The following is an 11,947-nucleotide window of genomic DNA, read 5'->3' as shown; positions in this document are numbered from 1 at the left end:
ATGTAAACTAATTTTTTAGACTATTATAGTGTCGATAATGTATTAATATTGTATCCAATAACCTATTAATACCGTGATGAAAATATATTAAAGTTGTGACGATAACACATTTGACTTGCAAGATATTTTCATTAAGAGGGCTCTTAAAAAGCTATATCTAAGAGTGGCTATTTTTAGTTGGTGGTTTGTGACATGGCCACATAGCCCAATTTCCCTTCGTTAAATGGGCAAACCACCCCCCTTCCCTCCCCCCAAAAAAAAGTACATGGAGGTTTCAATAAATTTCGAAAAAATGGCTGACCCAGATTCAAGAACCGAAACCCAATTGCCACCCGACGAATCGAGCCAGTTTCAAACGAATTTTTCTGGCGCAGTTGGACATGAAAAACCCTATACAAAAAGGATCGGGTACGAACTTACTAAAACATTGTAACTAAGATTTCAAGAGGGCATGGCAAATTGGCAATCTCTATTGAAAAAAAAGGGAATGGCTAGGAAAGGTTACAAGTTTATAAATTGCAGTTATAACATGTGTAAAAGTTAAAGGCCTTCGACACTAGCTAGTCCACAAAATTTTACCTTTGAAAAACTTGGTGAAAAATGAATGAAACCCTAATTTTCTCATAAGGGAAGCCCTTAAACAAGCTAGAAATAAGTCAAAAACAACATCCAACCCAACATTGATAAGACAGACATGCATATTTCACATTGACAGATACCATGATACTAATCCAGGTAACTAAACATAAACAAGCCTTGACAGAAGTAAGTTCATCAACATTCATACGACATAGACAACTACTTCATTACGTAAAACAGACACCATGCACGAAATCGAAATAAGCAAGAAACGCTTAAGCTAATAGTAGTCGATGCGATTCTTGTTGTTGTTGCAGTGGGACTTGGATGATGAAGATCCAGTCTTGTTTGGATAAACAGATTCCTTGAACTTCACCTGGGTCTGGTACTCGGTGGTAAACCCTAGCTCCTTGTCCACATACTTTTCGGTAGAGGTGAACTTAGCCTCTTGCTTGTAGCCCAACCGACCAGTGCTCTTGTCCACGAACTGTTCAGCCTTGTAATTTTCATTGTAATGGCTTGAGACTCCACCATATTCATCTTTGTACGAAGATCGAGCTTTGCTCTGAACTTCTCTGGACTCATTGAGCTTTGGTTTGCTCAAGGGCAACACTTTAAGGTAGCCAATCGTGCTACTGTTTGCATACTCAGACTGCTTTGTATTGTTCTTCTTCGTCATTCTGTTAATTCAAAGATATTATGTATAACTTTTTAGCTTTGAGACAGGGTTTTAATTGCTCCAGGCCTCCCCATTTATAAATACACCGCAATTTAATTTTAATTGAATTTTTGTTTGTACTGATGAACTGATCGATGACGGCATGGTCAGTATATTGCATCACCATCTTCAGGCTACTGCATGAATAGTCACATCGCTAGATTACTTAGGCATCACATCGGCATGGTCAGCAGATTGCATACTGCATTCTTTTCCAACGATATATAATTACCTCCCACCCAACCCAAAACACCTTTTTTATATGCACGTACCTAGATTAAATTCCACGTTGACTAGAGGATAAAGGATGGATGTTAAAAGAGTTTATAAATGATGTGTTATTCACACATCTTATTTTACTTCTTACACATTTTTTGATCATTTATGTCCATTGATTTTCTTCAATTCATCCGATCTAACAGCTGAAAATTAAAAATGTGTGTGAGAAGTAAAATGAGGTATGTGGATATCACATCCCTTTATAAATAAATTCGACTATTTTTCATGATGTTAATTAGTTTTATAATAAAATCTTAATTTTTTTAAGATTTCGAAGTAGATTGTCTTATGTATAAAACTAAAAGGTCACATGTGTTTTACATCATCTAGTTTTATTGTTCACATGTTATACTTGAAAATTTGTAGCATGTGAGGGGCGTGTTGAGAATGAATTCTACATTGATATAATGAAAGACCATGTATGAGCTTATTAGTAAATTAGGCTATTTTCAATATTGTCAAGTTTATGATGAAACCTCAATTTTCTTCGTTCTCTTCCAACCCAACTCTAAAACACACTTCCTAAATGTGTTTTTTAAAGTTTCATTTCTAACTATAGATCACGATAATCCAATTGTAACAAATGTTATTCTTACCACATATTTATACAATTATTTTTGCTATATTTCTAATAAAAATAGGATCCACATGAGTTGGTGGTCACTACTTCTATTGAAGAGATGTTAAAAATACGTGATGATAAGTGTAGCTTTACTCCCAAAATATGTATTTTTTTTATAATGCCCTTACTACTTACCCTTCCTTCCTATACTAAGCTAATTTTTTCCTTTTATATTTTTTTTTACATTCTAACTAATAACAAAAATTGATCACAAAATTATAATTGTTTTTTGTTATGGCTTAATTGGATTATTAGTCTCAATGTAATAAGGTAATTGGTGATATGGTAAAAAAAAACTAGGATTTAAGCTCCTAGGTAAAGTTTGTTAGGATTTAGTTCCAAAATAAAAAAATTATCTCAACTGTCCGTTAATTATTAGCACATAAACCACACATATTAAGCTAAAACGGAACTCCCCGTTAACTATTAGTAAGTAAAGATAAAAGTGAGGCTAACTTTTTCTTTTTAGTCTCATCTGTAAGCCTTTATGTGCTAACAATTAACGGAAAGTTCACGAAATTTTATATTTTGGGCCTAAATATACTAGCAGACTTCACCACAAAGGTTTAAATCATAATTTTTTTTATATCAAGAGTTATCTTTTAACTATCCTATCATCACGAAAACTAATAATTCAAATAAGTTTTTTTCTTGAAGATTTTTAATTTAAGTCGAATATCATTTATATAACATAAATTTTGGAATTTTATAGGTAATTGTGGGAAGTTAGTACATGTCAGATATATTAAAAGTTTATAAATTGCACGTTACCAAAACTAGATATATTACTAACTAGGAAACGAAGTTGTACAATGATAACAAATTAAATAAATAAGAGAATTGATATTGACACTTCATAAATCTTATTTTGCACTTCAAGTGAAATGACTTTACGAACAAATGTTACCTTTATTTTGGTTGATACAATGATTTTGTTGTTTGAAAATTTTCTATTGATTGAATAATTTATTTTAAAAAAAGCCCAAAATTTATGCGTTGAAATTATAGTTGTCAAAAATAAAATTGAGACTTATTTAGTATGTAGGCTAGAGGTAAATAAATGTGTAAAAACTAAAATATCTAAAATACCTTTACATTTAACAGTTCATTGACGGAAGTGGGTAAAGTGAGATCAAAAGGTTGAAAATGTTAGTTTTAGGTGTTAAAGTGAAACAAAACCAGTTTCAAGGGGTAAAGTGAGACTCAATGGCAGTTTCATGGGGCATTTCAACTAATAAGCCTTTTTTTTTTTTTTATGATTACACATGTGAGGAGTATATAATGAAATTTTTAGAGTGCTAATAACGGTTCTTATTAATAAAGTATGTTTATAGGGAAAAAATAAATCGTAAAAAATAAAAAGTATAATTAAAGTATAATTTTTTTTGTTCGTATATTATGTTCCAATTATCAAATATGGACTCTGATTAGAGTTTGAAGCTAAAGTAGGTTGCATATGCTGGTAAGAGGAATAGCTTGTGTGACAACAAAATGGTGAAGCTTTCAATTGATATTTTACAAAAATAGCTTTTGAATAGTAATTTATAATATGTATGATTTGGATTAAAAGCACGAAACTCTTAATCGACACAAGCTGTTTTGGAAAGCTATTCCTCTTACTTTTTTTTATATTTATACTTTCATTGAATCCAACTGCTGATGTCTAATATGATCAAATCCAACTGTATAAAAAAGATCTAACAACTCAAATTTAAATTCAACGGCTAAAATAAATAAATAAACTTGTTTAACTCAAAATTCACCAAAAACTCTATAAATACATATGTATTTGTTCAAACAACTACATAAAAACTCACTTTTCTCCTACAATTCTTCTAATTTTTCTTTTTACCATCTTCCAGAACCATTTCTTCCCATGTATTTGTTTCATGTGTTTGTGTTTATACATCTTTATCATGTGTTTCATATTCTTCCATAGTGTTTCATGAGTTTTATGTGTCGATTTAGTGGTTTTTCAATACTTATCGGAATTTAAATATTTTTATGTTAAAATGTTCATAAAATTAATTTAGAAGAGTCTACATATTTTTTTGAAAAGTTAATTTAAAAGAAAAAAATAGCCTGAATTCATTTTTTAATAATCTAGGGCTAAAATTTTAGGTTAAAAAGATTGGAGCAGGAAAACTATTTTTGAATTAAAACCTAAATTTTCTAGGTTAAAAGTTTTAAGTTTTATTTTCAAAGTTGGAGATGGTTTAAAGGACGAGGGTGGCGGCCATGGTGCCCCTCCATGAACGCCAGAAAAATGTTGTGAAATCCCCCGGATGTGATAGAATGGCGAAGTTCAACTATTTTTTTAATCAAAATTAAACTTTCAATTTTTTTCTTTTCATGATATGTATTACTGATTGCTTTGAAATTTTAATGTTTAAATGTTGTAAATAGAGATCTAATGAGTAATTGTAATGCTTAAATTTTGTATAAAATCTATTCACAGAGTAAAACGTAACATTGTAGTCTGACCGTTAAACTTTGTTAGTTTCTTTTATTTTTATTTTTTATTTTTGGCTTTACAGTGGTTTTGGGAGCAGCCTCTCCATAAATGGGGGTAAGGCTAGCCGACATTCATCTCTCCCAAATTCTACGTAAAGCGGGAACCTTGTGCACTGGGTACAACATTTTTTTGACTTTACGGTGGTTGTTTCGAGATGGATAGAATGGATCGCGTATTGGATTGGAAAAGCTGAAAAGCTGAATCTACTAAAATCGTATAAATTTTTCAGGAGGTTCAAAAACGTCAAATTAATTCACGAGTTGTCGGATGAAGTTGATTGACAAGTTATATTACATCAGATCTTGAACTGTTAACAATGTTTTCAATGGAATTTATTGGAAGCCCAAAAGGCCCAAAAGAAAACAAGCCAAATCCCCTAAGGCCCAAGCTAGCCCGTAATGTGATTGTTTCTCCAGTCCCATTCGATAATTAGCTTTACTCTCATGCATGCATACTGTTTAATCACGAGTTTAGATTTACTAGGATGATTGAAAAAGATATTAGACTTCTGAATCCTTACTCTCATGCATGCATCTCCTTTCTCTTTCCACTTTTTCTTAATCATTTGAATCATTTTTGTACTGTCATCACACTTTCCACATATGTTAACATCAATGTTTCATAAAATAAAGATAGGGTTATGATCAACACTGATATTTTTCATAACTTAACTATATGCTAATCCAATAGGAGTGGAGTTTTTTTTCTTTTCTATAATCTTGATGTAATTAGAAATGGGACCATATTGATGTAAATCGTAATTTTGTTTCAAATCTCCTATGTGGATTTCTTACACATAAGGTGTATACTCTAAATTATTGGGGGATGGTATCAGTGGCGAAGCCACGTGAGGGCGAGAAGTGGTGGCCGCCCCTCCCCTCGTCGAAAAACACAGCTGGAGCACAGGTTCAGCCCCTCCCCTCGATAGAAAATGCAGCCCCTACGGTCGTTGGAAATCGCCATTGAGAGTAAAGATTCCGCTCCTTCGATCTTATGAACCCACTGGTATTTGGGGTTGGTGAGCTGCACTGTTGGGGTTTTAATGCTTTCAAGGGAAGAAGACGACCTAATTTTGTTTCAAACCACACAACGTCGTTTGCCTGTTTTTGGTTATTAGCCATAAAACTTGGTTTCTTTTAATGAAACGGTACGGTTTGGCGGTGGGATCCTTTAATTTCTTTTTTAATTTTTAATTTTATATTGATGTGAACCTCTTTCCCAACCGGAGTATGGTTTTAATTGATTATTGTTTCCACCATTTCAATTCTCTTTCCTCTCTTCCATTTGTTTAGACTAAAAGAAAAACAAGAGGTTGATGCTTACTAATAGTCTTTTTTAATTCTTGTTATTTTTCCAGAATTTAAATTATTTCATTTTTTTTTTCCAATCCTTGAGAGATGATTACTTTGAGGACTTGTTTTATAATATATAAAAATTTGTGAGAAAAATAATATTAATGTTCTTAATATGAAATATTTGCATTTTATACCCAGAAAATCAAAGCATAAAGCTCCAAGACTTGCAAACTTTCATCACTATCGTGTGGACCTCTATTTTCAGGTCCTTCATATGCAACTCAAAGAATTGAATGATTGCTTCAATGAAGTAAACACCGAGTTGCTTCTTTGTAAGGCATGTTTGAGCCCGGTGAATAATTTTGCATCTTTTGACCAACAAAAAAAAAAAAGTTTGTTTCGCTAAATTTCATCCTCAAGATTTAATTGGGATAGATGTTTTTTCTTTTATTGGTAATGGGCCTAGATGTGACATTTTCGTAGCATGAAACTTCATTGGTAACAATTGTAACTTGTTTGTATTGATAAATAATGAACGACATTAATATTGTGTACTATTTGAAAGGTAAGCTACATTTCTTTGAACCGTTTACGCTTTTAAATTTCATCCCTCCCCATGAAAATTTATGGCTTTGCCATTGGATGGTATTTAGGTACAAAAAATAGGAATTAAAATGATTTTGGTTATTGAGTTCTATACATTTAGCAAAATATGAGTATAAAGTCATTTCACTTCTCAACTTTTTCTTGTATTTACTAACACATGGAATCAGAAAAGTGTGAGTTTTTACTTACGGTCCATAATAAAATGCCTAAAAACTATGAATTAGGTCCATTAGGGAGGCTATTGAATCCAATTCTCTTTTCCTTACTTCCCTTATTTTTAAGGTCTCAAATTTCCTCATTCTCGCACTACTATTAGGTAAACATAATTTCGATTATATACAAAGTATTTTTTAGGAGAAAGACTTTTATGGAAAAGGTTCACCCGCACAATAGTGTTTGTTGAGGATGAATCTCATATTGATGTGAAAAGGACCTCGTAAGGTTCATCATCTCATCAATGTGGGATTCATTCTCAACACACCTTCTTACGTGTGATGAATTTTCAAGCCTAACATGTGGATAACACAACTCAAGTGACATGGAGCGTGTGTGGCCGTTAAGCTTCACACGTGACAACCTGCTCTGTAATCATGGAAAAAAAAATTCACTGGAATTGTTTAGGAAAAGATTTGTATTTAATTTCTAATTCCTTTTTTTATTGTGAGCCTTAATAGGTTAGAGATTTACTATGAGAATGCTCCCGTATATATTGTGGTATTCAGATCAATGAAATTCATTCATTCTCAATAATGTTCTAGTCCAATAATACAAATATTATTTGTAAATCTTTTAATTCTCAATTCTCAATTATCATTACATAATATATATTATTGAACCGAAATGTCACCATGCCTTCCGTATAAATTGCTCCTTTTGAGGTTCAATGGTAATTCATTAAGACAGTGAGCGGTTAAAAAGATCCAAAGACAATTGTCCCAACTCACAAGGGAGCAACTGTTTGATCCTTTTGCATGCAAAGTGGCATAAATCACAACCATGCCTCTCTGTCGACCAACAAAAAACAGAATAATGCTTTCACTAACAGATAAATATTTTGGTACATTCATGAAATACTCCAAATTCAGAGGGCCTTGGATGCTCAACTACTCTTTCACAAGGTGGGATCCATCTCAAGGGAGGCCCTCCAACAATTTCCAAACCAACTGTTTATAACTGAAAACGACAACAATTCAATTAACTTGTGTGGTACCATATGCAGCCAGAAGGAGCCATTCTTCCTCACACATGTGCACATTTTCCCCTTTGTGCTTATGATCTACTGGTAAAAAAGAATGGCTCCTTACAGGCTTAAGCGAAAGCCGACCTAATCTCAGCATTCGGGTGTTAGTGTATGGTCTCTCTTTGGATCATAGCAATAGTCATAGACCAAGTAGTTCCGCTGCACCCACTCCATGGCCGAGTACTGCTGCTGACTAAGCCCCGATGAGCCGGACGGTGAGGCGGAGGGCGGTCGGCATGACGTAGGGCTATCGGATTTACACCCACCAAGTTTGAAATTGTTGTACTTGCCAATAAATGGTTGGTACTTGTAGTCGGCTTTGTATTTTCCATCCTCTGTGGCCCATGATGATGCATCCCATATCGATGCATATGCCCACATCGGCCTCAATGGAAATGTGGCATAACTCTCTCTCTGGTACCTTCTTATGGGCACATCATCCACCAGGAATCTGCAAATTAATTACATCATATAAATATCTATAAAACATATTTATATCAAATGAGATTCTATGCCGCCTCAAAGTTTAATATTGATTCTCGTACTATATGTATCAAACAATTTAGATTTGATGTAACAAACTCAATGAATATGAAAGATTTTAAGCCAAAAGGAAAACAAAAAGGTAATGCTAGGGAGACTATATAAATTTGTAGATTAAATTTTGCAAACTAAATGACATGGAAATTGATGATTGAATTATTACTTAAGTGTTAATTAACATGCTTATTTCTATTGGTGACCCATCATTTAGTTTACAAATTTAGTCTACAGATTAGTCTATCTAGTATTACCCAAAACAAAAACAAGAATGCAAAGGGGGCCGAGTTTGATAATTATTTAGTTTTTTTTTTGTTGGTAAAAGTTTGATAATCATTTAGTTTAGTTTTACCTTTTGTGCATGAAATGTAAAAAAAATGATTAAATGCAAAAATGCATGATACAGAAAAAGAAAACTGAAAACAAAAAAATCAAATAGTTATCGGAGGAAATAATTGTGGTTCACAGATTCCCCTACTAAACTATAGTGGACAAGACACTGGATAGTTTGGCTTGATGTTTACCATACCTAAAAACACATGTGACATGCATGCACAAAGGTACAAGATTCAAGAATTTTGTGGCACTACTCTATTATACTCACATGATCTCAGTAGGGTTCCATACTATAGCGTAGTTGTGAAAGTCCTGTGTTGGATCAAACCAGAGATGAAATCTCTTCTCTCTTCCAATGATGTTTCCATCTCCACTTCCTCTCATGTACACATTGGTTTGCAGAGTATAGGGCTTACCAGGAGTTGTACCAAGGAACTCAATATCGATTTCATCGTGGTTCCCCGGATGTTCTTCGTTGTTAGAGAGCTATTAAAACAATTAAAAAAGTTACTTAAACTCAATTTTCACTTTTGTATTCAATCTAAGAATTTAACAATCCAATATTAACTTGTGCTCGAGAAGTGATATCGATACACCCATTTCCTCCTCTGCATACATATTTATTCTACCCTTCGAATAGTATAAATGAGAGAAAGTAAGTGACAGATATAAATAAGGATGCACAGAAGGGAAAAAATGTGTAGAAATCGTTTTGAACTTATGCAAGCAACGTCTCACATACATAGAATGAAGTAATTACTCCAGCAGTGTAACCAGGTTGGAGCTTAACGGCTGCACCAAAATATCCAGAACGGTACGGATGAAGTGACTTGAACCCACTTCCTGAAATATGTCAAAAATGTAGCAGAGGATAAAACAATCTGAGAAAATAAGCACAGAAAACACTTAACTGAAGTACAAAAAAGCAAGAAAATATGCTGAAAAAAAAAAAAAAAATTGAGGTATGAAGTGAAATCTTCTAATTTGATGAGAAGCCAAACCAAAACTCAAAGGCACTTGATGAAAGTATAAAAAAGCATGAAGCTTTGCTGAAAAACTAATGAGAAATGAAGTGAATCTTGCAAGGTTGAGTACCTGAGCTAGTGTCAAGCCAGAGTGTTAAAGTACCATGGTCTAAATTTTGATGTTGAGGACCCCAAAGGGTTCTAAAACCCTGATAAAACCCTAGAGTGCTAATTTTAGAACTAGGGTTATAGCCAGGTGAGGGGGGACCCTGAGCAATACTTGAAGAAATCATTAGGAAGAGAAGGATTAGGAAGATGAGAGGAGCCATGAAGATTGAATTGAGAAAAGGATAGAAGGAATGCAGCAAAAAACAGAGGGGTGGGGTAAGAGAATTTTGAAGTTATGTAGGCATATGAAATGAGTATGGGATTACATTTGGGTATATATAGAGTGATCTATAGGCTCCACATTGCAAAGGTGATAAGTTGGTTGATGGGGAAGTTATGCATGTAGATAAAAAGTATACACAAAAGGATAAAACAATAAAGATAATAAAAGAAAAGAGGGTAAATTGATATTTGACTCCTGAACTATTATTCCAATAAAAATTGACGCCATAAACTTTTCTTCTTTTTTTTTTTTTTTTTTTTGTAAATTAACCCTGAACTAATTGAAATTAGCCAATTAACCTCTTGTCGTCATATTCTATGAAATTTGATCCATTTTGCCATCAAATACTTTTTTTTTTTGTAAATTAACCCTGAACTAATTGAAATCAGCCAATCAACCTCTCGCCGTCAAATTCTATGAAATTTGATCCACTTTGCCGTCAAATACTAACAAAACTTTACCCTTAAGAATGAATCACAAGTTGGTCACGTGCTAGTATTTGATGGCAAGGTAGATGGAATTTCATCGAATCTGACAATGAGAGGTTAATTGGCTAATTTCAAATAGTTCAGGAGGTTAATTTATCAAAAAAGAGAGTTCAAGGGGTCAATTCAACTAGAGTAATAATTTAAGAGGTCAAACGACAATTTACTCAAGAAAAAAAATAGTTCAACTTGTGGGATAGGGTTTTTGACCTTTCTCTCCTTTTCCCTCAAATAGATGTAATTATAAAAACTTCCATATGTGTCAGAAAATATTGTTAGTTGTAAGTTATTGTTGTTCACTGAGAGAAGCAAAAATTAACTGTTTAATTTGTTTGCTTCATGACAGGACTTATAATTATGTCATAGATTTCGGAGAGAAATATCCCAAAATAGCTTAAAGCTTGGACATGTATATATGTACATTCTTTGTGATCCTGACCAAGTATGATGGAGCTTTGTGGATGTGCATAAAAGGTGAAAGAGTGGGAAGTTATGCATCCCCGTGCTTTGAAACTACACATTTTCAGGAAAAATGTATCGGGCAAGTTTACCTATTGAAATCTTGTTCGATCTTAGTTTTTGGTTTAAAACCAATATTCTTTTGTCTTGAGGTCTCCAAAAATGGATAACACTTGGTTCATTCATTTGGAAGTAAGAATTTTTACGTTTCTCTCAATTACAGTTTGATGACATGCGTCAAAAAGAAAACTTTTTGAGGTAGGAAATTCTTGTTTTGCGAAAAGAGCCAAGTAATTTCTTCAAAAACTTTTACTTGGATATTACATTCTGCAAAAGAAATGAAATATTTTTTAGCTTAATTAGTTAACAATTATTCCATAGTAAGGATGTGTATCAATATTTATTTGTATAAAAAGACAAAGAAGTTGGCTTTATAAGCCCTCTTGCAAACCCACCAACAAAAAATAAACACTAATCTGCACTAGCCATCTTTGTCCAAAATATCTCTAACTTTATTGGGCATGCATATGTATGTATGTATATATGTGTGTGCGTGCGCGCGTGCTCGTAGGTTATGTTTTCTATTTACATTGACATGATGTTGATGTGGCCAAACATTGGATACCGGAAAAGTGGCTATAGGTTTCGGAAAAGGATCTTCGTCGGATCATTTTTCTGGGGTTTTAGAGATCTTATGATCTTGACCGTTCATCGTATATCGTGCGTCAGAAATTATTTTAAAATTTAAAATTTAATATAAATAGTATCTAATGAAAACTAACCGCATGATGTACGATGAACGGTTACGATCACAGGATCCTTAGAATTCTTAGAAAAATTATCCGGAAAGGATCCTTTTGCATAAGTTTTCTATCTTCAAATCAATGTTTAGGTGATATGATCTTTAATTAGTGTTA

General features: G+C 33.2%; 1 protein-coding gene across 1 annotated transcript; it reads right to left on the bottom strand.

Annotated features, from left to right (window-relative positions):
• Positions 1–7,633: 7,633 nt before the first annotated feature.
• On the bottom strand, positions 7,634–10,114 carry LOC103448061 (xyloglucan endotransglucosylase/hydrolase protein 31-like). The gene is made up of 4 exons (XM_008387299.4): positions 9,826–10,114; positions 9,473–9,573; positions 8,999–9,216; positions 7,634–8,305 (listed from the first exon to the last, which is right to left on the bottom strand). Exons 1-4 carry the CDS (start codon positions 10,022–10,024, stop codon positions 7,945–7,947), a joined length of 879 nt encoding a protein of 292 aa, XP_008385521.1. The 5' UTR covers positions 10,025–10,114; the 3' UTR covers positions 7,634–7,944.
• Between the last annotated feature and the right edge of the window lie 1,833 nt (positions 10,115–11,947).

Source organism: Malus domestica, chromosome 11 (genome assembly GCF_042453785.1).
Source record: "Malus domestica chromosome 11, GDT2T_hap1".
NCBI classification, from domain to species: Eukaryota; Viridiplantae; Streptophyta; class Magnoliopsida; order Rosales; family Rosaceae; genus Malus; species Malus domestica.
Note: the sequence above shows the minus strand (reverse complement) of the source record. Positions and strands in the feature narration are given on the sequence as shown.

What these genes read in the sequence shown, in the direction of transcription:
- LOC103448061 (XM_008387299.4), bottom strand. Translation starts at nt 10,024, where the DNA reads ATGGCTCCTCTCATCTTCCTAATCCTTCTCTTCCTAATGATTTCTTCA. An exon ending in CTGGCTTGACACTAGCTCAG is followed by an intron (nt 9,574 to 9,825) that starts GTACTCAACCTT and finishes GACATATTTCAG; the next exon opens with GAAGTGGGTTCAAGTCACTT. An exon ending in TGGAACCCTACTGAGATCAT is followed by an intron (nt 8,306 to 8,998) that starts GTGAGTATAATA and finishes ATTAATTTGCAG; the next exon opens with ATTCCTGGTGGATGATGTGC.